The 20241-nt window shown below is 41.6% G+C and overlaps 1 protein-coding gene across 1 annotated transcript; it reads left to right on the top strand.

The window, feature by feature from the left end:
• The first annotated feature begins 2011 nt into the window (after positions 1 to 2011).
• SUSD2 (sushi domain containing 2) lies at positions 2012 to 18776 on the top strand. The gene is made up of 15 exons (XM_015643946.2): positions 2012 to 2371; positions 3506 to 3710; positions 4628 to 4779; positions 5276 to 5443; positions 5689 to 5863; positions 7276 to 7477; positions 8535 to 8620; positions 8839 to 9107; positions 9954 to 10097; positions 10473 to 10628; positions 11674 to 11922; positions 12992 to 13264; positions 13781 to 13963; positions 18089 to 18179; positions 18491 to 18776. The coding sequence occupies exons 1-14, from the start codon at positions 2305 to 2307 to the stop codon at positions 18175 to 18177; spliced, it is 2418 nt and encodes an 805-aa protein (XP_015499432.1). The 5' UTR covers positions 2012 to 2304; the 3' UTR covers positions 18178 to 18179; positions 18491 to 18776.
• The last annotated feature ends 1465 nt before the right edge of the window (positions 18777 to 20241 follow it).

The raw sequence follows: 20241 nt of genomic DNA, 5'->3' as shown, positions 1-20241 counted from the left end.
GTTGCCATGACAGAGCCCAAGTTCTTCCATCACGTCACTGCTACCTTGTGTGACCCAGGGGGTAGGAATAACAGCCAGGCTCCACTACATCATCCTGCCAGAATGAAACTATTTAGAGACAGGTTCCAAGGGCAGCCATGAGCTTGCTTCCCTGGCAGGCTCACTGGGCAAAGAGCTTTAAGAGGTAAAGCCCATCTATACCCCCGAAGGAGGTGAGGGCCAGTAGGGACATGACTTCCTTCATTCCTATAAATTGGCAGGAGGTACCAAATATTTGGAATGTGCTTTGTAGGGCAGGATTAGCATGGGTCCTGCAAAGCTCTACTTGCCCAAGAACAGATTTGGCTTAGAGGGTTTCTAATCTCATGAGAGAGAGATTTGTTTATCCTGGTTTGTGCATGATAATGAAAGCGTTCCAGAGCCAAGAGAGATGAAGGAAGTGCATTCCTGATGAGCTGCTCCCTCTCTTCCAGTAGAGGACTCAACAGCCTACACAAGGCATTCTTCTTTGTGAGGGTTGGGGCTAGGCTTAGGCTTGACACAGTCTGAGAGCCTAGAACTCCAGGAGCACTGGCACTGGAAAATCCACGCCAAGGCTATCCTGGCAGGGCCCCAACGTTGCTGCTCCTACATCTTCCCCATCTGAACCACCACCACTGGTGTTGGGCTTGGTCTGAGGACAGTCTGTGGGCTGAGGTGAGACTGCTGTGAGTGTTTGCTTGAGCAATCCAGGGAATATGGAGCTGGGAATTCCAGACAATGATCAAAACAATGCCTTAGGTCCATTTAGCTTGTGCCTGTGAGCACTGGTATTTGGGCTGGAAAGGTGTTGCTGGGAACAAAGGATGGAGTAAATCTGCTCTCTTTGCAGTAAAGGACTGAGGAGCAGGGAAAGGGAATATTTATAAACTGTATAACTATTTCACCCAAACTGAGGGGCAGCAGGGATATCCATGCTGTCCAAAAGAACTGCTTCAGTTATGGGTCAGAGAGAGGAAAAGGAAATTACTTTTTATTTTCTTACCATTTTTTCCAGACAGAAGTGGGACATCATCTTACCCCTCCCCAAAACACTCCAGGAACATAGGAGTAGCCCAGTGCTGGCCCAGTTCTCTGAGAGATAACAACATTTGAGAGGTTTAAGTGTTACTAACAACTCTGTTGTCCCTTGACTGAAAAGATTCAGTCCTACAGACCCAGAATGATGAGACAAAAAAGGAATTTCTACATAGGGGTTTATCCAAAGAAACAGTTTCAGCTTCCTTGCTTTCAGAGCCCATCTCCAGGCTGCAGTTTCTTGTTCCTATGCACGTGTGATGGTTTGCAGTTACTGAGCACGAATATCCTTTGCAAACAGAACATGGGCTCATTTCAGATTTGCAGTAGCGCTCCAAGTCACCAGGTGCCACCAGCGAGTCACTCCAGTCACTGCGCCTGTGCTCCTCGCTCAGATTCCACATAATTCAATACATCCGAAGATTGCTCCCAGACAAAAGCTGCCAGGACAGAGAGCACTTGGGGACCTTGACCTCCCCAGGACAACCTGTCGCCTACCTGCACCTGAAACACTTTGGGGTTTTCCTTCCCATGGAAAAGAGCTGTCATTTTCTTTCTGGATCCCATTGCCAGAATTTCGATTCCACCTCCAAAATTGCATGTATCTAAGGATTGCTCCCACACAAGAGACGTGGTGCTGGGGAACATGTAGAAGTGCTCTGAAATGGAGGGGAACTCCCTGATTTAAGCCCTGATTTAAATGATGAAAAAGGGTGAGTTTCCTTCCATTTACCCCCTTTAAAATAAGGGAAAAGGAGGGGTCTATTTTCACTTCAATAAACCCCCATGCTGTCAAATACAGTGCAGTAAACATGCTTTCTCAATATCTCATTATCTTCTGATCAAAACTGTACTGTCAGCATGTATTCTTTATCATTCTTCTAAGTGATAACAGGTTTTAGTTCCTCCAGCAAAATTAAAGCATAGAACTTGTGCCAATGATCCCATGGCCTTGAACTTTGAAGCAGAAATGCTTGTAAAACAATAAACATTTACCCCCCCTCTCAGGAAAACTTGACTATTAATGTGAAGGAGCTGCAGTGACTATCTCCCCTTCTATCTTATCCTGGAGTGGAAATGACCTCTGAAATGGAGTATTTCATTCAATTTGTTTTGCCTCAGTAATTTACAACAAACCTTTGAACAGCAAGAATCTTGTTTATTTCTGGACACCTATTTCCATTAAAGGCTTTTCCCAGACCAGCACAGACTACCACAATCAACCACCCTGGATCATCTGGATAAAATATGAAATTCATTGGCTTAGATGTTTCTTTCTTGATTCTCTCCACCCTCACTGCTCTTTGGAATGCAGGTGAGTGATTTTCAAACATTTTGCTGCTTTTAACTGCAAACTTGTTTGACTTCTCTACTTCAGAACAGCTTGGTAAGAAATTGCTGATACCATCTTTACAAGCTAAAACAAAGACACACAGGCCAGCTTTACCTGCATGGTGTCATTTTCAATCCTTTCCTCTATAATTTCCAGCAGGTCAGTGGATCTCTTCTGTAAGTAAACAGACAATCTGGAGAATGCAGTAAATAAATTTAAAGACAGAGAAAAACTTTTTCACTTCCAATTATTCATAATTAGTTCCAATTTTGAAAGATCCATGTCCAAGTTTAGAATTTCTGGCTTACCTAGATCATCTCAGAACTGCATGGTACTCTTGATATAGTTCCCAGGCAGTGTTATCCTTGCAAGATTCCACTTCCCAAAAGGTCTTCAGTGCTCCCAGCTGTCTGTGCAGCTTGTCCCTCTCAATTAACTCCCCCTTAACTGTTTGTGAAATCCAGCTATTCCTGACAGTGTTACTGTAATGTCTGTCTTCTTCTCACTGTTTTATTTGTTGAGTAGTTTTCCATGTGATATCAAATAATTACTTACAGTCTGTAAGCCAAGAGCCCACTCACCTCTGTGTACACAGGGCTCATAACCTGCCTTGTTAAGGCCAGACTCAAATGAAATGCACAAAACAAAGACATTTCAGTAGCTCTTAATAAACTTGTGTTGGAGCCCATTTCATTGCTGTTGTTAACTTTCCAAGAGCACTGGCTTTCCATTCTTACTGATTCCCACGTAGGGTTGACGGTGGGGGGCCCCTGTCCTGGTGTTTAAGACTTATTCTCAAAAAGAAATGTAATTAATGACACTCACTGAGGGCCTGCTTCAGAGATTTATCTGTCTATTACATGTAAAAATACCCATGGAATTCATGAAATGATGTAGTGGCTGGGAGGTAAATAAGTGTATTTTGCTATTCAAACTGGAGCAACCTTAATATGCAGGTGATTACAACCTTCACCTAAATAGGTTCCTAAACTAACATAACCAGTATTTAAGTAAGTATTTACTTACAGCACTCCTTTGGATGATGTACTTGTGCTTCAGAGAACATCTAGAGGAGTTCAATAACTTTCCTGCCTCTTTTTTTCTTCCTTTAACAAGGGGCTCAAGACTCTTGCGCAGACCGATGTGGGGAGCTGCTTGGTACCTGTTCTTGCCAGGTGACATGCGAGTCCTTGGGGATATGCTGTCCTGATTATAAAGAATTTTGTCTTCAAATTTCTCCCTACTCAGGATCTCTTATGGGAGGCAAAGACTTTTTGATTAACAACACAGTTTTTAAGGCCTCTTCTGTCCTAAAATGCAGGTGGGCCATGATTTTATATTCCTTTGACTGCTCATTCTTCCCTTAACATATTAAAACACTTAGTGTGTCAGGCTGTATCACACTAAGGTACACATGGCACCTGCTATACATACAGTACACTGAATTTTGATGACCCTGATGGTGTGCTATTATTTCCACAGAAGGTTCTGAGTGAGATTTTGGAGTCCTTCCCATCTGGGTAGCAGTACCTGAAATGGTTTTCAGTTCTTTATTTGGAAAGCCTTTGACCAAGGCATTCATTCTGCAGAACACAACTGTTAGCCAGGGCAAATTTCAGTGCAGACAAACAAAGGTACTATTTCCTGGCAGGCCCCAGCTCCCTCTGCTACCTGGAGTAGATATGTACTCCCCATATATCAGTCCTGAAGGGTCCCAGGTGGGGTTATACCCCAGGACACTGGGCAAGAGCCCGAACTGGAATCAAATGGTTAAATAACAAGCAAAGCGTTCTGAGTTAACCTTTGCAACAGAAATTCTGGAACAGTGTGAAATTGCTTTCGCTGCTTTCACAGGCCTTAACAGGAAAAAAAAAATGAAAAAATCAGAAATTTGCAATAACTGCATCATGGTCAGTGTTAGCCACTCTGTAATCCTGCTAATGCTATAACATTATCTTCCTCTTCCTGTTGCCCCTTTGTTGCCAATTTATCATGTCTCCCTCCCCCATTAATTAAATAGTAAATTGAAGGTTTGTGGATTGCTGTATATTTGTGCTGTTCACAGCAGAATTCACACTGATGTAATGAGCAGATTTTTTCAGTTTATATTCCCTGCTACAAGCAAAACAGCTCCAGACTAGAAATGATCCACACATGACACAAGGTTGCCTGTTGAAACACATTCAGAATTTTCCTTCTATCTATGATGACACTGAAAAGTGTTTTCAACATCTACAGGTTCAAGCAGAAAATCACAACCAGTGGCTATGTTGACAATGATGGAAAAGCCCACTGCATCTCCCCGTTGCTTTATGAGACTGGTTTCATCCCTTTTGAAGTTTCTGCAAATAATGGGTCAACGTTTCCTTACTCTGGAACTTGGTTATCAGGTTACTTAAATCTACTGCATCCCTCTTCTTCCTATATTCTCCCTCCATGCATGCAAGATTATATGTATTTTCTTTTTGATCAGTTTTATTCTTCCTTAACAGCCCTCAGAAAATAAAGTCTTGCTGGTCTCATACTAATTTATCTTTTGAGAGATGAACTTTCACAGCAATTGAGTAGCAACAGCAACATTAACTGATAAAATGTCCTACTTAAAAATGGGGTTGACCAAAACATTTCCCACTTTGTCCCTACTTTTATCCCTCTTTGTCTTCTCTTCAAGTAATTGCATTGTGGTGTTGCAATCTAAGGACTGCAAATATTAGTAAGAGTTACATTCTCTCAGCTTTAGGTTATTCTTTCCATGTCATGCATCCTGTGCTGTGTAAAACATAACCAGGGGAAATACTGCTAAACCTTAAATAATATAGGAGCACTTTTTCAGGATTATGCAAAGCCAAAATATCATTAGCCCTCTTTTTCTGCTCTGCAATGCAGTACATCACAACAAAGTTTCAAATGGAGAAAAATGCACATTGGTAAATGAGACAAAATGGCAATACTATGGCACCCCCAGCACTGGTGGAAACTTAACTGTGACCTGGACACACCAGACACTCACAGCAACCCACGTCAACATAGAAGTCTGGGGATACCAGGAAACAGGTAAAGTGACCCTTTTGCTACCTGTGCACAAGCATTTATCACACACATAACTTATGTGCAGAGCTCTGCACAGCTGGGATCGCTTTCACTGAGGCCTCGAGAAGAGACCTGCAAGTATAAATAACTGATGACAATAATGTCAGCTTTTCCTCTTCATGTACGTATGGGTGGAGACATCTAATTTCAATCTTGTGTCAATTGTTCTTTTCCAGCACCCAAAACCATTTTCTTCCTCTATCTGACAGGTGACAGTTACTCAGAAAACTGGATGGCTGAATGGAAATACCTTTACACTTTGGCAAGAGAAATACCCAATACAGGGAAATATTCTTTCATTCCTGTACCCACTGAAGGAAATTACAGTGCATGGCACTTTGGAATTTTGAGAATTATACCCAGCAAGTATTTGGACGGGCAGAGGCAAGTGCATCACAACATATAGTAGTAGTAGTAGTAGTAGTAGTAGTAGTAGTAGTAGTAGTAGTAGTAGTAGTAGTAATAATAATAATAGCAACCTTATAAGCTATTGTCTCCTTTTGGCATTCAAAACTGGAACTCAGGCTCCATTTAACATGAAAAAATGGGGAGAAAACTGGAATGTCAAAAGTGAGAAAAACCTTCATGTATGGGTCAATATAAAGACAGTTTACTAAGTAAAGAGGAGCGTGGGGGAAGAGCCACGATGTCTGCCAGAAGCAGACTGATACACAGTTAGTCACCCAGTAAGGGCTGCTTTGGAAAAACACCCCTGCAGTTTTATTGATGGGCATGGAATATCCCTTTGGCCACTTTGGGTTGGCTGTCACAGCCGTGTTCCCTTCTGGCCTTCTCCCTGGGGGCCAGCATGAGAAACAGAGAAGACCTTGACATCATGCCAACACTGCTCAGCAGGAGCTAAAACACTGATGTGTTATCAGCACTGTTTTGGTCACAAATCTAAAACGTGGCTGCAGTGAAGAAAATGACTCCATCCAAAGCCATACTCTCACCAGAGTAGAATCTGCTGATTCTTTTGTTTTCTCACAACTGTGGAGGAGTTCCTAATTGTGGAGCTTCAGTCACTGCAGCCACAGGCCTTCCTCTTATATTTTCTATGCATTTTGCATTCCTTCAAATTTTATGGCCATTTCCTTTTATTTCATTGCATATTTCCCCATGATTTTTGGTAAACTACCTAGGTGCTCCATGGATATTTTTTCAAAATTCTTCCACATCTGCAGATTTGATGTAGACAGTATAGAGTCTATAAATGCCACCTCTTCAGTGTTACAACATATAGCTAATATGTCAGAACCTTTTTTTGCATTTAGGAGTTGCTACCCAGAGAATGATAGCCTTTTCTCCTTCTAGAGGAGTTTTTTATTACACTTTGTACATGATATTTTTTTCATGGGGGAAAAGCAGGGTGGCTTTGGAACATTTCAAGGATTCTGAATAGTTTCTCTAGTCATTAGTCCTGATATTACTGGGGTGAAGTTGTTTTGTTAAAGAATACAGATATTCTTCATTCTGGCCTAAATTAAATTAGAATGTCAAAAGGCATGAATAGAAAGCCTGCCTGTAAAAGGATCCATGTAAGCCAGAATCATGATTACAAAAATGTATTCTGATTATTGCATACTTTCTGCATGCTGTCCTGTCACCTCCTGAACTTGGAAAATTTTGATTTGCCATAACTTTTTGAAGGAAAAAAAAAAACCAAACAAACAGTGGGCTTTGCAATGAAGTAACATGAAAGTCAAAAGATGCTTTTTAATTATAATTAGCAACTGAGCCACAGTGCTGTTCAACTATCAGATCTATTTTTTGTTTCTTTTTTTTTTTTTTTCCAGCAACATTCTATCAATCTGGAGCTCAGAGCATGCATTGGCTTGGCACCTTGAGAAAGACTTCAGAAATGACCCAAATGCATGGGCAACCGCAAAATGTATTGAATGGGACAGAAAGGAAGAGTTGCTTCCAAACTTCTTGGAAGAAATTATAGACTGCCCTTGCACCTTGGCACAGGCAAGAGCTGACACTGGCAGGTTCCATGTAAGTTATTAATTGACACCTCTGGCTTATTACAATTCTAGGCAGAAGCTTAAGGAGTGCCAAACTCCACACACACCCCTGTTCCCTCTCTAAATGTGATTACAAGGAAATTAAGTTATATTTAGATTTGCCCAAGTAGCCTATCAAAAGACAGAGGTAAATACAGCTTATCTAGGTAGTATGAATAAAAGTACCTATAGGATAGGAGATGGAAATTACATTCAAACAGGGAATTAAAGCAGTAGTTCCAGTGGTAGAATGAAAACACTGTGGAGCTGGAAGCAGGGCTGACTTCTTTGAGATCCTACAAGATGACAGTCTGTGTTTGAAGGTGATATCCCATGCTGTAACAAACTATTTCTGCCTAGTTTATCATACTTTGCTGCAAACCCTTCCACTTTGTACTTCAGAGCTCAAGCCCAGAGCTGTAATCCATTATTTCCTTTATCCTGCTTCCTTCCTCCTTCTCAGCTTCACTGGTATCAAGGAACTGACAAGAGCTAAGAAATCAATTACCATTCAGTCTACACTTTCACTTACACTGCTGATCTGAGGACCAGATGAGAGCAACTTCCTCTCCTATTTGTGGTACCAAATGGTGGCATGTGTTTATCCACTAAAAAAAAAAAAAAAAAAAAAAAGTTAGGTAAACCTTGTTACTGTTCTAGTTATGAAGCTCAAACATGATGTTTACAGTTAAAAGCTTGTGAAGATAAAAAATAGATCTACTGCCTCTGTCTAAGAACATAAGATAAACATTTACTCTGTTGTGTCTGTGTTTGTTGTACACTTACAGTTGAATCCCCATCTGGCTGGATTTGTTCTTCAAGGTCTGTTGTAACAGACTGCAAAATGTTCAGGTCAGGCATGTTGCTCCAAACACTTAAGTATTAAATTCACCTTTTTTGCTATCATTCCATGCTATTCAACACACAACCTCAACTGGTTCATGTCAACTTTATACATATGTTGGATGCAAAGGATGGGAACAGAATGTAAGAACAGAAAGAACAATGAGGAAAGAACCTCATTAAGTGTGAACATTCATCTTTTTCAGACAGATTACGGCTGCGACATTGAAAAGGGGAGTGTGTGTACTTATCATCCTGGTGCTGTGCATTGTGTAAGAGCCATTCAAGCCAGGTAAAAACAGAAATTTAAACTGCATTTTTTTGATTAATCCTTTCACCTCAGAGACAGTAGCATCACAGAAGTCAGGGGTGAAGTCTAACTGGACATCAGATAAAGCTTGGCAAGCAAAATATTTGACTGTATCCATAAAAAAGGCATTCAGTAACCCCTGAATAAAAATGCACACCACAGAGCTAACTGATGATTTTCTTGCTGCTTTTCTCAATCAGTCCCCAGTATGGGGCTGGCCAGCAGTGCTGCTATGACTCCACGGGAACCCAAATCCTCACACACGACTCCACCGGAGGCAGCACACCTGATCGAGGACACGACTGGGGTTCAGCACCTTTCTTGAAGCCTCCCCGGATACCTGGCTTTTCCCACTGGCTTTATGATGTTATCAGCTTCTATTACTGCTGCCTGTGGTCCGATAATTGCGATTTCTATATGAAAAGGCGGCCCTCTAGTGACTGCAGGACGTACCGCCCGCCCCGAGCTGGTAAGGGCTTCAAAATTTCCCTGTGGAGTGTAGATTTTTGATACAGTGTTGGCTTTTAGAGTATTTGTATATAGGTGCATATATAGGTTGACAATGGTGAGGGTACAATGTCCTGGGGAAAAATTCCATGGAAGGTTTCTATTGATCGATCACTTACAAAATTAATGTTATTAATTAAGCTGGTTAATGACAGCTAGGAAGTAGCTAGAAAAGCTATCATGATGATAAATATTGATATCAAATAAGAAAGTTTTACAATTTACAGTGTGTCTGTTTCGCTCCCACTTGCTTTTAACTTAGTCTTCAAGTTTTGCCACACCTCTGTTGCTACCGCCTATTTTGCTTTCTATGATGCTGAGATGCTGGTGTGTCCAGCAGGACTTGGCCTCCCATAAAGAAGTGAAAAGAGGGAGCAGTTTGCATCAGGAAAAAAGGAGAAAACTGTAGAGAGAATTGCATTAGGTAGTTAGGGGTCATGAATGAGTGGTTTCACTGCTTAAAGAAACCCTATCAAAAGTATTGGCAGAAACAGAGTTTAATATGAATTTGTGAAAATACAACTTTACAACCTCATGGCAAGGTGCATTGTATTAGTTACTATACAGATTAAAGCATACAAAAGAAGATAAAGTGAAGCAATTTGGAGCAATTTACATGGAAGTTGGAAATACAAAAGGGGATAAGGATGCAAAGGATGTGGATGCAAAGATAAGTCAACAGCCCTGTATTCATGTCCAAATCTCCCCTTATATTGCATGTGACACAGACTTCTAGCCTCTTTCCTTTCTCATGAACTTGAAGAGTAACAGATTGTGATTTTTGCTCTCTTTTTGCTTTTAATAATAGCATCTGCTTTTGGGGATCCTCATTTCCTTACATTTGATGGTCTGAACTTCACCTTCAATGGCCTAGGAGAATACACATTGGTAGAGTCTGATCTCACATCCCTGAGAGTGCAAGGGAGGACACAGCAGGCACACTTGCCCGATGGTAAGTCAGTGAGAGAGGAAGCAGAGCTTCTGAGCTCTGAGCTTGCTTGATTTGCACTTAGCAGTAATCCTCCTGTCATCTCTAATCTTCGTTTTTGCCCATTTGTGAACGGCCACCATTCTGAAGAGAATCAGAAAGCAGACAACATCTTCAGGAAGAACTTCCCAATCAAATTTTAATTTCTGGTTTGATTGGGTATGAGTATTGGAAGTGTAAGATTTTCTACTGTGTTTAAGAGCTCCAAAATTTCTTATTTCTCTCCATGCCCATTCTCATCAATGAGGAAACACAAGGCCAGTTCTCAGAATCAGTCAATAGACACAGCTGCCAGCTGATGAACTTTGACAGCATTGTTGGGGTTTTTTTGTTTCGAAGGAGCTTGGGCTCAGGGGACAGGCTTGTCTGCAGTGGCCATGCAGGAGAACAACTCTGATGTGATTGAAGTGCGCTACTCTGAGGATTTGAATCTGGAGGTCCTCTTGAACCAGAGGGTTCTCAACTTCTCTGAACAAACTTGGATGGACTTGAAAGGTTAGTTACACATGTCAGCCTTGTAAGCTATTCTATTCTGATGGAGCCCATGGACAGTTAAAGGCATCTCTAGATGCATGCATTTCAACTCTCTTTTCAGTATCCTTTTGTGAAGTGTTTTAATAGGAGCCTTTAATGTCTGTGTTTTCTATGTCCTCTTTCACTCATTTGTAGAGCAATGGTTTTCCTTCTCATCCTGTGGACAGTGAATGGAATTAAAAACTCTGGCCTCTAAATTCTGTCTTGAGCTTACTGCATTTAATGCAATGAAGCCTATCAAATAAAATGAAATATAATGAAATATAACTAAAATATATACTAAAATATAACTTAATTTTACATTTACCTACTGGGAGCTCTCAATAGGTCAGATATTATTCCTCTATTCTTCTGCCAAAAAGACTATTAAAAGTTGACTTTTTGTTCAAAATGGCTGTAATTATTTGATTAGTCTTTATGATAATTTGATAAATACTCAACATACATCACTTTAATTTTAACAGTAATCCCCCTATTCAGTAGAGGAATATTTCTGTGGCTAGCAATTAGTATTCCTCACATGGTTGACAAGGAGCAGGTGGAGGGCTCCACTGACAAGGAGCTGCAGAAGCAGAGATGCAGTGAGGAAAAAAAAATGGAAGGGACATTGAGGGGGCCTGGAGAAGAAGCCAAATTAGGGAGGTGATGACAAGACAAGGGACAAGGAGAGGAAAACTGTGAGCACTGAGAGTGGTGCTTCCAGTTCACAGCCACTCTCTGATGTAGACATCTCATATCTTTAAGCTTCTGGTCTGGACACTGGCAGGAGGCATCTTCTGTCAACAGTGGACCTTTCTTTGTTACCACTCTCTAGTAGCCATCTTATCAAGAATTGTAGTGTGAAGGTGTGGCTTCCCTTTAAATGATTCTCAGTGTGGAAGTGAGGAAAAGCTGTATGGAAAATGGTTATTGTTATGAAAACTGATTATTTTAACTGATGCTGAAACACAACCATTTTTTCACTATGGATAATTAGTTATTTTGTCCTCTTCCTCTATTGTTATAGGTCTCTTTCTCTATTCTACACCTGATCAGAACATCACAGTGATGTTCTCTTCTGGGGCTGGAGTGGAAATAAGGGAAAGTCGAGGATTTCTGACCCTGACAGTTCTGCTCCCAGAGAAGTTTATCAATCACACAAGGGGTCTCTTTGGGGTAATGAATGGCAATCCAGAGGATGACTACACCTTCAAGAATAAAACCACCATGTCAGTTCATGCAAGTCCCCAGCAGGTGTTTGGGTTTGGAGCTAGCTGTAAGTAATTTCTCTGGTCTATTATTACATTTTCTTTACAAATTCCAAACAGCTCATGATTTAAGGGCTAGGAAATTAAGTCTGTGTCAAGCAACCATACTGAGGGAAGAGAATGGAACAAGAGAAATATGCCCTCCTCTACCCACGTGGGGAGTGAAAACAGAACCATGATGGAGTGTTCAGCACTTTGTTCCATCGAGAGTCAGACCTTGAATTTCACAGTGTACACTTTCAGAATACCACCTACTATGGCCAGCTGAACACAGCATCAGCAGACTACATTGTTACAGAGGTACAGCAAAAGCCAAGGCCAGCTACCTTTTCCTAGAACATTAGCAATGTGTTCATCATGTGCCATGGTGATAATTTAAAAAATTATTTATGAAATCACAATTTAGTAATTGTCCCTTTAAAGAAGAGGGTGTGGGGGGATGTGTGCAAAAGAATGGCTTCTATCGTTTAATGAGTGATTAGCTGCTCTGTCTAATCTGCAACATTAGATTGGTCAGCATTCTTTCTGACATCAGGTTAGGAGATGGGCCAGAAACATAATGCAAAATAGTCTCTGGCTACCAGTTGATCTCTGTTTTGAGTACAGTGTAGCCATACTCCAGGGTTCAGATTATACTGAAAAGTCTCATTGCTTCAGCCTCAGAAGTTTCTGATATAGCAGAGTGAAAAAAAAGAGCAGAACCATGGCAGACATGATGAATTTAGGGCACAGTCTCAGGATCTGTGTTGCTTGTAATGGTTGCTTTAGGCAGCTCTGTTTGTCACCATTTTGCTAGGAGCCACATAAAACCATCTTTATGGAAAATCATGGCTACATAATTAATTTGCTCTAAGTTTAAGATAATGGTCAAACAGCAGGTTAAATGAACACCAACTTTGGTGCTAACTTAAGATGTTGCATATGAAAAGGAAAATAATCTTGAGCCAGAAGGATGCTTCCTATATCTCTTCCAGCTCTAGCTACATTTCTGTAGATAAATACTCGGATTAGTAGCAGAACGTGGTCTATGTTGGCAATGTTACATATGAATATCTCTTTCTTTCTCTGTCTCCCAAGGGGCTATAGAAAATGGAACTTCTCTCTTTACTTATGACACGGAGTTCTTACTGAACAGTTTCTTTCATGGGGAAAAGCACAATGCTTCCTTTGTGCCCGTGTTCACCCCTAACGAAGACACTGCTGATCCCCCGGTAAAAGAGATGCTCTTGCTCTGTGGCTCAGACCCATTCTGCAGATTTGATGTCCTGACAACAAGAAGCCTTCAAGTGGGAAGTTCCACAAGACTTTCCCACCAGAATCACAAGCTGCTGGTAGAACATCTAAAGCCAGGTGATACAACATTCCACAAAACATCATTACAGAATAACAGGATATTCTGAGTCGGAAGGGACCCACTGGGATCATCAAGTCCAAACCTTAAGTGAACAGCCCATAGGGAGCATCACTAGCATTATTTCTACAGGGCATCTAAAGAGTTAACACTGAGGAGACTTTGCTTAACTGTAGGTTCATGCACCTATAAAGAATCTGATTGTGGAGAACCATCCTTGTACCAGGAAAACTCTGTACAGATAGAATACTTAGGCAAACTCAAAATAAATTTCTTTCAATTTCTTGCACTGTAACACCACAGTATAGAAAGTTTAACTTCATTTCACATGCACTAAGCTGTTTTCCTTGGACTTCAAAATAATTTTTAAAAGCAGCAGGAAGTATTGTCTTTCAGATAGCCTAAAAATCTTTGGTTTTCCATGAGTTGCCACTAAAATGCTGTTTGAATCATTGTAATGGAGATTTGCTGGTCCAAATCCTAAATACTCTAACCAGATATGTTTCTTTCATTAGTGATCTCTTGTGGCTGGCTGGAGCATCCAACTAATGGAAAAAAGAATGACACTAACTACCTGCTGGGCTCAACCATCAATTTCACCTGCAATGTGGGCTATGAACTTACAGGGTCACAGGAAAGAACTTGCCAAGTGTCAGGAGCCTGGTCAGGAGACACACCCCAGTGCAGGCCGGTAACAGGTCTGTTGCCTTTTAGATATCACATGTTGTCACTAAATATTCATTAACAAGGACAAGGCAATCTCAGGAGACCATGATGGTCCTTGACAGAAGCAACTTCTCTTACTTGGTAAAACATTGGACATTAGATGTCTGAATTTCTAGAAGGGCTATTAACAGGTGACTTACGGTGTTTTTGTGCATTTTGGTGGAGGGTTTGAAAGCTTTTGTTCTATCAATGGGTACAGGTACCTGAAGGGTGGGTGAAAAGAGGATGGAACCAGGCTTTTCCCTGTGGTTCCCAGGGACAAGAACAGAGGCCACAGGCATGCTCTGAAACACAGAACATCCTCTGAATATCAGAAACCCCTTTTTTACTGTGATTGTGATGGAGCACTGGCACAGCTTCGCCAGAGAAGTTACAGAATCTCCCTCCCTGGAGATACTCAAAAGTTATTGGGTCATGGTCCTAGGCAACTCACTCTGGGTGGTCCTGCTTGAACAGAGAAGCTGGACAAAATTACCTCCTGAGGCCCCATCCCACCTCAACTGTTCTGTGATTCTGTGATTCACAAGCCCACACTTGTGAACACTTTCATTTTTTTTCCTAAAAGATAATGTTATCTCAAAACGTAATGCTATTATTCTATAGCAGTAAAAGTATTGTGAATGATTCAATAGTATTTAGTATAAATAACATATTTATTATTCCTCTTGTGTCGCTACTAATAGATTATCAGTTAGCCTGGGATTGTTTGATTTAGTAATGGTTTAGTAGCATAGGCTGTCTCTATGATTTACAGAAAATGGCCCAAAATTTTCCTTTTATTCATTCATCACATACACTCCAAATGTCCTCAAGATGGCAATATTTCAAAGCACCAGGGTGATGCAAGGCCAGATGGCATGTTGAAGCACTTTTAATGCTGAGTTAATAGTTCCCAAAAGCACTCATCAAATAATTCATACTAACAGATTCTCCAGTCTAAGACCCTTCCAAAGAAATGTGGAAAGTGCACTTCACATCAGCAACAAATTCCTGTCGTGCTGGCACGTTTCATCAGCCTCTGCTGGCCTGTACCAATTGTTTGTATGTTTCAAGTGCAGTTCTGAACTTAGCAATATTTGTAAGATGAACTGCAGTGAGTTTGGGCAGCAGAAAAATTTGCAAAGGCCAGATCTTAAAAAGGCAGTGTCAAAACATTCTGCCAAGCTGAAAGCTAAGAATATTTTTCCACTGCTGCCATCAACCACATATATACTGGATAAGAGCCAGTCAGTCTCAATAAGCAAAACAGATGCTGACATTTACACTAGCAAAAGCGGGGACAGAAAGGCAGCCCTGTGAGATCAGAGGAAAGGAGCTGGAAGTTATGCAGTGATTGATTGCATTCAGAATGATGGGGACATACTGCAGCTTTGTGGATGAGCAAACAAAACCCACAATGTTTTCCAATGCTTTCCTGAAAAATTATGAAGAAAAATAAGGTGTGAAAGAATTTTATTGTTATGATTGCAACAAAGATCTTCCTTACTGCTTGATATTTGGTGTTCTAGTTAATTTGCAATGTGAACCAAAATCGATGGATTTTATTAGCCTCAGGAAGTTGGAGTGTGGCAATGCTGTCCACAGCAGCAGGATGCTGACAATACCAACAACTGACAATACAATATACAATACTAATTTCTCCATTCTTTTTTTCTTATTGCTAGCCCTAATAATGGGATATATATCTAGTCTTCTTCCATAAGGTGTTCTGCTAGATGTCAGTGTTTGTCTGAGAAGGCCCAGGTGTGTATAGTGAAGAGAGGCAATACAGTTTAAAGTTCCTTTCACTTTTATCTAAACTTCTCATATTTTTATAGCATGGACAGATAGTACTTGCTTTCCACTTAATACATTTCTGCCTCTGGTCCAAGACATAGTTGAAATCCAATGCCAGTTTTCCCTGTCTTACTTCTCTATTCAGCCATTTTCTCTATTCTCCATCCCACAAGCCTTCTTTTCTCCAGTACAGAAAAGAAGTGTTGTTCCTGAGGTCAGTTTTCTTTCTTTTTTATCTCTTTACACAGCAGCATGCTGCTGTTTTGCTAACATACATTTTATCAAGTCCTGTGACAAAGACCTTCTTAACACCAGGAAAATGCTGACAAGCCCTTCCCAATTTCTGGGTGCCTGAATGGGTGACCACTGACCTAGCCACTGTGATCAGCAGTCACATTTTTACTTTGAGAGTGAACTATTAAAAACACACTTTCTCAAATGATTTCTTTCACGCTGGTCAAGAGCAAAGGGCCCAGCTCTCTGTTATTCTAAGCTCACAGGTGTACTTCTTTACAGTGCTGCGTTTGTTACACTTGTGTTTTGTGGCACATCAGACTCTAGCTCTGTCTTGCAAATCACCAAGTGTTTTTAGTTGCTATATGTTTCCATTTTCCAAAGAGAATAGTTCAAATAAAGGCATGGGGACTAGGAAAAATTAATAGGAAAAGAGGTGGAAACAAGAAAATGTAATGCCAGTTATTTTACAAAATCCATTTCGGTATTTTGAAACTTCAGATACAAATTATGTTGTTGGGCCTGCATATTGTTGTTTTTGAGTTTTGCTTCCTTGGACTAAAGTTTCCATGGAAATCCTCTGCTAATAATTATTTTGCTATGCTTCTAATTACAATCCCACTGCAAGTCTTGCCAGTACCACAGCAAGCTCTCTTCACAGAATATCACAAAGAGGAAGAACAAAGAAGCCATCCAGCAAAAGCAAAAAGGAGATTCTAGTAAAATTAGATGCAATATCCAGCTAAAAATCATAAGATACTGGCAATATATGTACATACAGTCTCTTTGAGACAGACAATAATTTGGTGATTAAAGGCAATCTAGTGTTGTTTGCCTTTTGATTTTTTTTCTCTTTTTTTTCCCCACCTCCTCTATTCACTTTTAGATTTCCTTTTCCAGGCTCAGGCTCTGTGTAAATACTGCTCATTTTGAAAATCTGTCAGATATCTCATTAGTGCTTTTCCAAACACAAAGGTTTCACAACAGAGGCAAATCCCTACTGGACTAACTACTCCAGCCAGTGGTGGGTTCTCATCACTTGGCAGAGACTGGGTGCCTCCCTGTGAAGGATGTAGAAGCCAAACATTAGGTTTTGAGCCTCGTTCAGAAGTTACTGGATAATGGACCAATGCTTATGAAACATTTATGTGTCACATTTCTTTCCTTAAACTTCACTTTAAACCAAATTAGCATCTGAATAATCTGTTCTAAGATCACAGAAGTGTTATGTCACTCTGCCATCACTGTGTGTTAGGCTGTGGTGTGGGCAGGTGTGACAAAGTGATGGAAGGAAGGGTTGACAAAAATGCAGCCCCAATGTATTATGGCTCAGACACAAAATGCAGGAATCATTGTTTCTCTCAGACGGTTCACTCCACATGCTGCATCTCCTAACTTTTATAAATATTCTCATGTGTCATTGCAATCTGCCACTGCTTAGTAGAATAAGAAAACAAAATAATATTTTTATTCAAAATTTGTTTCATATCTCTTTCAGGTGTCCTTGTTAGGCAGTCACAGAATCAAGTTGACACTTTTCATGTTTTAGTGTGTTCAAACTCTCTAATGCAGTTCAATGTACTCACACCAGAGTAGTCACTTCTCTTTTATGTAAATTATGAAGCAGCAAAGGCAGTTTCGAAATTTAATGCCAAAATAGGAGTAATATTTAAAGTGATCAAACCATATGGAAAAAGGATTGGAAACCATTTCAGTTGTTGGGATTGATAGTTCTACATCAACACTGCACATTCACAATATTGACTAGATATTAACCACCAGCTGCCCTTTGTGTTACAAGGCTTTTGCAGCCACCTGCCCTAACAGTCAAATGTAGGAATTCTGTGAGTTCCTAATCTTTACCAGCTTCAGAAAATCTGAAAGGGCAAAGGGTTGGAAGGAACCTCTGGACATCATTTAGTCCAATCCCCCTGCCAAGGGAGGCATTTCCACAAATAAAGAGAGCAGAAAAATTAACACTATACATACAATTTCAAAAATTGTCATATGACTGTATTAGAAGAGATATGAAGAAATGTGTATCAAAGTCTTCATGGGTTTTTTTGTGTTTGGTCTCTGTTTTCCAGCTATCAAACAAGTAATTATTATTGGCAGTGTATTTGGAATAGTCGGTCTTGCCGTCCTGGCCCGTCTGGGTTATTTATGCAGAAAGTAGAGGTAAGCCTTCACTGAACTGAAAACACAAATGAACCTCCTAAAGAAATAGCAACTGTTACTACTTTTTAAATAATAGTTTAATAATAACCACTGGCAAAAAACTGCCAGTGTGCTACAGGTAAAAAAAAAAAAGTGCAGCTGATGTATACACACTTATCAACTGTGTGTGCAATTGATTGGTGGAGAAAGAGGACAACATAGTAAATGAAAATGGTTTTGCTTAGGAATACTGGTGAATTGAAATGGAGATATGTTTGATTTTCTGAACTTTGTTAGCAACTGTTACAAATTTTAAGCCTTCTCTCTTCCAGTGTCCACAAGGAATAGAATGCCAGATAAAATGGAATTGAAATTGAATGAATGGAAACAAAATGGGGTTACAGCCCTTGGAAAGAAGACTGTATGTGTGAGGAAGAACTAAATACTTCTGAACTTATCACAAAAAAAAAAAAAAGCGCAGTGCCAAGCTAACAGAACCCTGCTATTGTTTTTCAGTATTTCATCAGCTTAAAAATGCTACATTCACTAGGAATTCAGCTCAAAGAAATAAGAATGTGGTGTATTATGCTGTGATATTAAAATTTATGTGTAAAGCCATGCTGCTATATGGAGACCATTTTTTCCTTTCTATATGTGTCACAAAGGCCAGAACTGTAAGCATAGTTTCCCCCTCAAAATCAACCTTACAGCTTTATATGGCAGGAGGTTTCTGTATGCTAGAAGTGAGATGCACCCACATTGTGCATTGATAGAACATTTAAGGCCTACAAACTGTATTTTGATTCTTCCCCTTTCAGAAGAGCAAATTGTTCTCTCTCAGTACGGGTTGCTATTTGATTACACAGCAGTGGTATAAAGGGGGTACAAGGATATTTACCCTATTTCTGTTCCTGACAAAGCAACTTTTTAAATGGTTTTTTCACTGTTAGTGGGGGGGTGTGGGGTGTTCTGTTGACTGCTTCTTAGCGAAGCTGTTCTACCATTACTAAAATATCTCACAGGCCAGGTAAAGACTTTGTAGAAGTCTTGACATTGCCACCTTGACTCTGTCAGTCTGTATCTTCAGGCAGATAAAAAACCAAACAAACAAAACACAAACAAACAAACAAAAACCCCTATCTTTCTGCACGGTCATACTTTCAGAAAGCAGCGTTGGTCCTCTTTCGGTCGCTGCCGGCTGTTTGTCGCTCTGGGTGTGAGCTGCGCTCCAGGCGGGGGTGTCCCCTCACGGCCCCTCAGCCGTGCCCGCCCAATGTCCCCGCTCCCTGGGCGTGGTGGGCGCTCGTGTGGCTGTCAGTGTGGCTGTCAGTGTGGCTGTCAGTGTGGCTGTCAGTGTGGCTGTCAGTGTTCCTGTCAGTGTGGCTGTCAGTGTTCCTATCTTTGTGCCTGGCCCTGGCCCTGGCACCCGGGGCCAGGACAGCGGCCCCCGCCCGGCCTCAGCTCCTCCCGCCTCAGGACGCGGCCTACGGGGGCCACGGGGGTTCGGCAGCCGCGCTGCTTTCTGCCAGCTTTCCCCGGGCACGACTCCACCGCCCGGTCACTTCGGTGGGGCGGGTGGTGACTTTTCACTTTTAGAACGACGCCCTAAATCGCAGCGTGCGGCGCTGGCACCTCGCCCCCCGCGGAGCCCCTCATGCCGGCGTCCCTCGGAAAGTTTGCAGCGCTCTCCCCCTGTGCCGTGTCCGTCCGTGCCTCGGCAGCTCCAGGGGAGGAGAGAGGGCTGCACCTGCGCTCTCCTATCGGCTCCCACAGCCCCCGGGCAGCCCAGCGGGCGGAGGGTGTGCGCGGGGCAGGGGCAGCGGCCGGCCGGGCCAGGCCACGGGGCTGACGGGCTCTTGCCCGACCTCTTCCGCGGGACACTGGCTACGAGGGGAGTGACGAGAGCGAGCCTTGGGTCGCTGCTGGGATGGAGGAGTTTGTGTGTTTGTGTGTCTGCGTGTGTGGCGAGGCGTCCCGGCAGGCGAGGAGGGCTCCGCGGGGCCAAAGCGCTGCCCCGGGGCGGAGGCGGCCAGCCCGAACCTGTCGGTGTCAGAAGTGGAAGCGGCAGCTCTGCGGTCCCGCG

The sequence above is a fragment of the Parus major genome, chromosome 15, assembly GCF_001522545.3.
Source record: "Parus major isolate Abel chromosome 15, Parus_major1.1, whole genome shotgun sequence".
Classification (NCBI taxonomy): Eukaryota; Metazoa; Chordata; class Aves; order Passeriformes; family Paridae; genus Parus; species Parus major.
This window is presented reverse-complemented; position numbering and strand designations above follow the sequence as displayed.

Coding starts and splice junctions, on each gene's coding strand:
- SUSD2 (XM_015643946.2), top strand. CDS start 2,305: ATGAAATTCATTGGCTTAGATGTTTCTTTCTTGATTCTCTCCACCCTC. Junction 2,372..3,505: donor CACTGCTCTTTGGAATGCAG/GTGAGTGATTTT, acceptor TCCTTTAACAAG/GGGCTCAAGACTCTTGCGCA. Junction 10,098..10,472: donor GCAGGCACACTTGCCCGATG/GTAAGTCAGTGA, acceptor TTTGTTTCGAAG/GAGCTTGGGCTCAGGGGACA.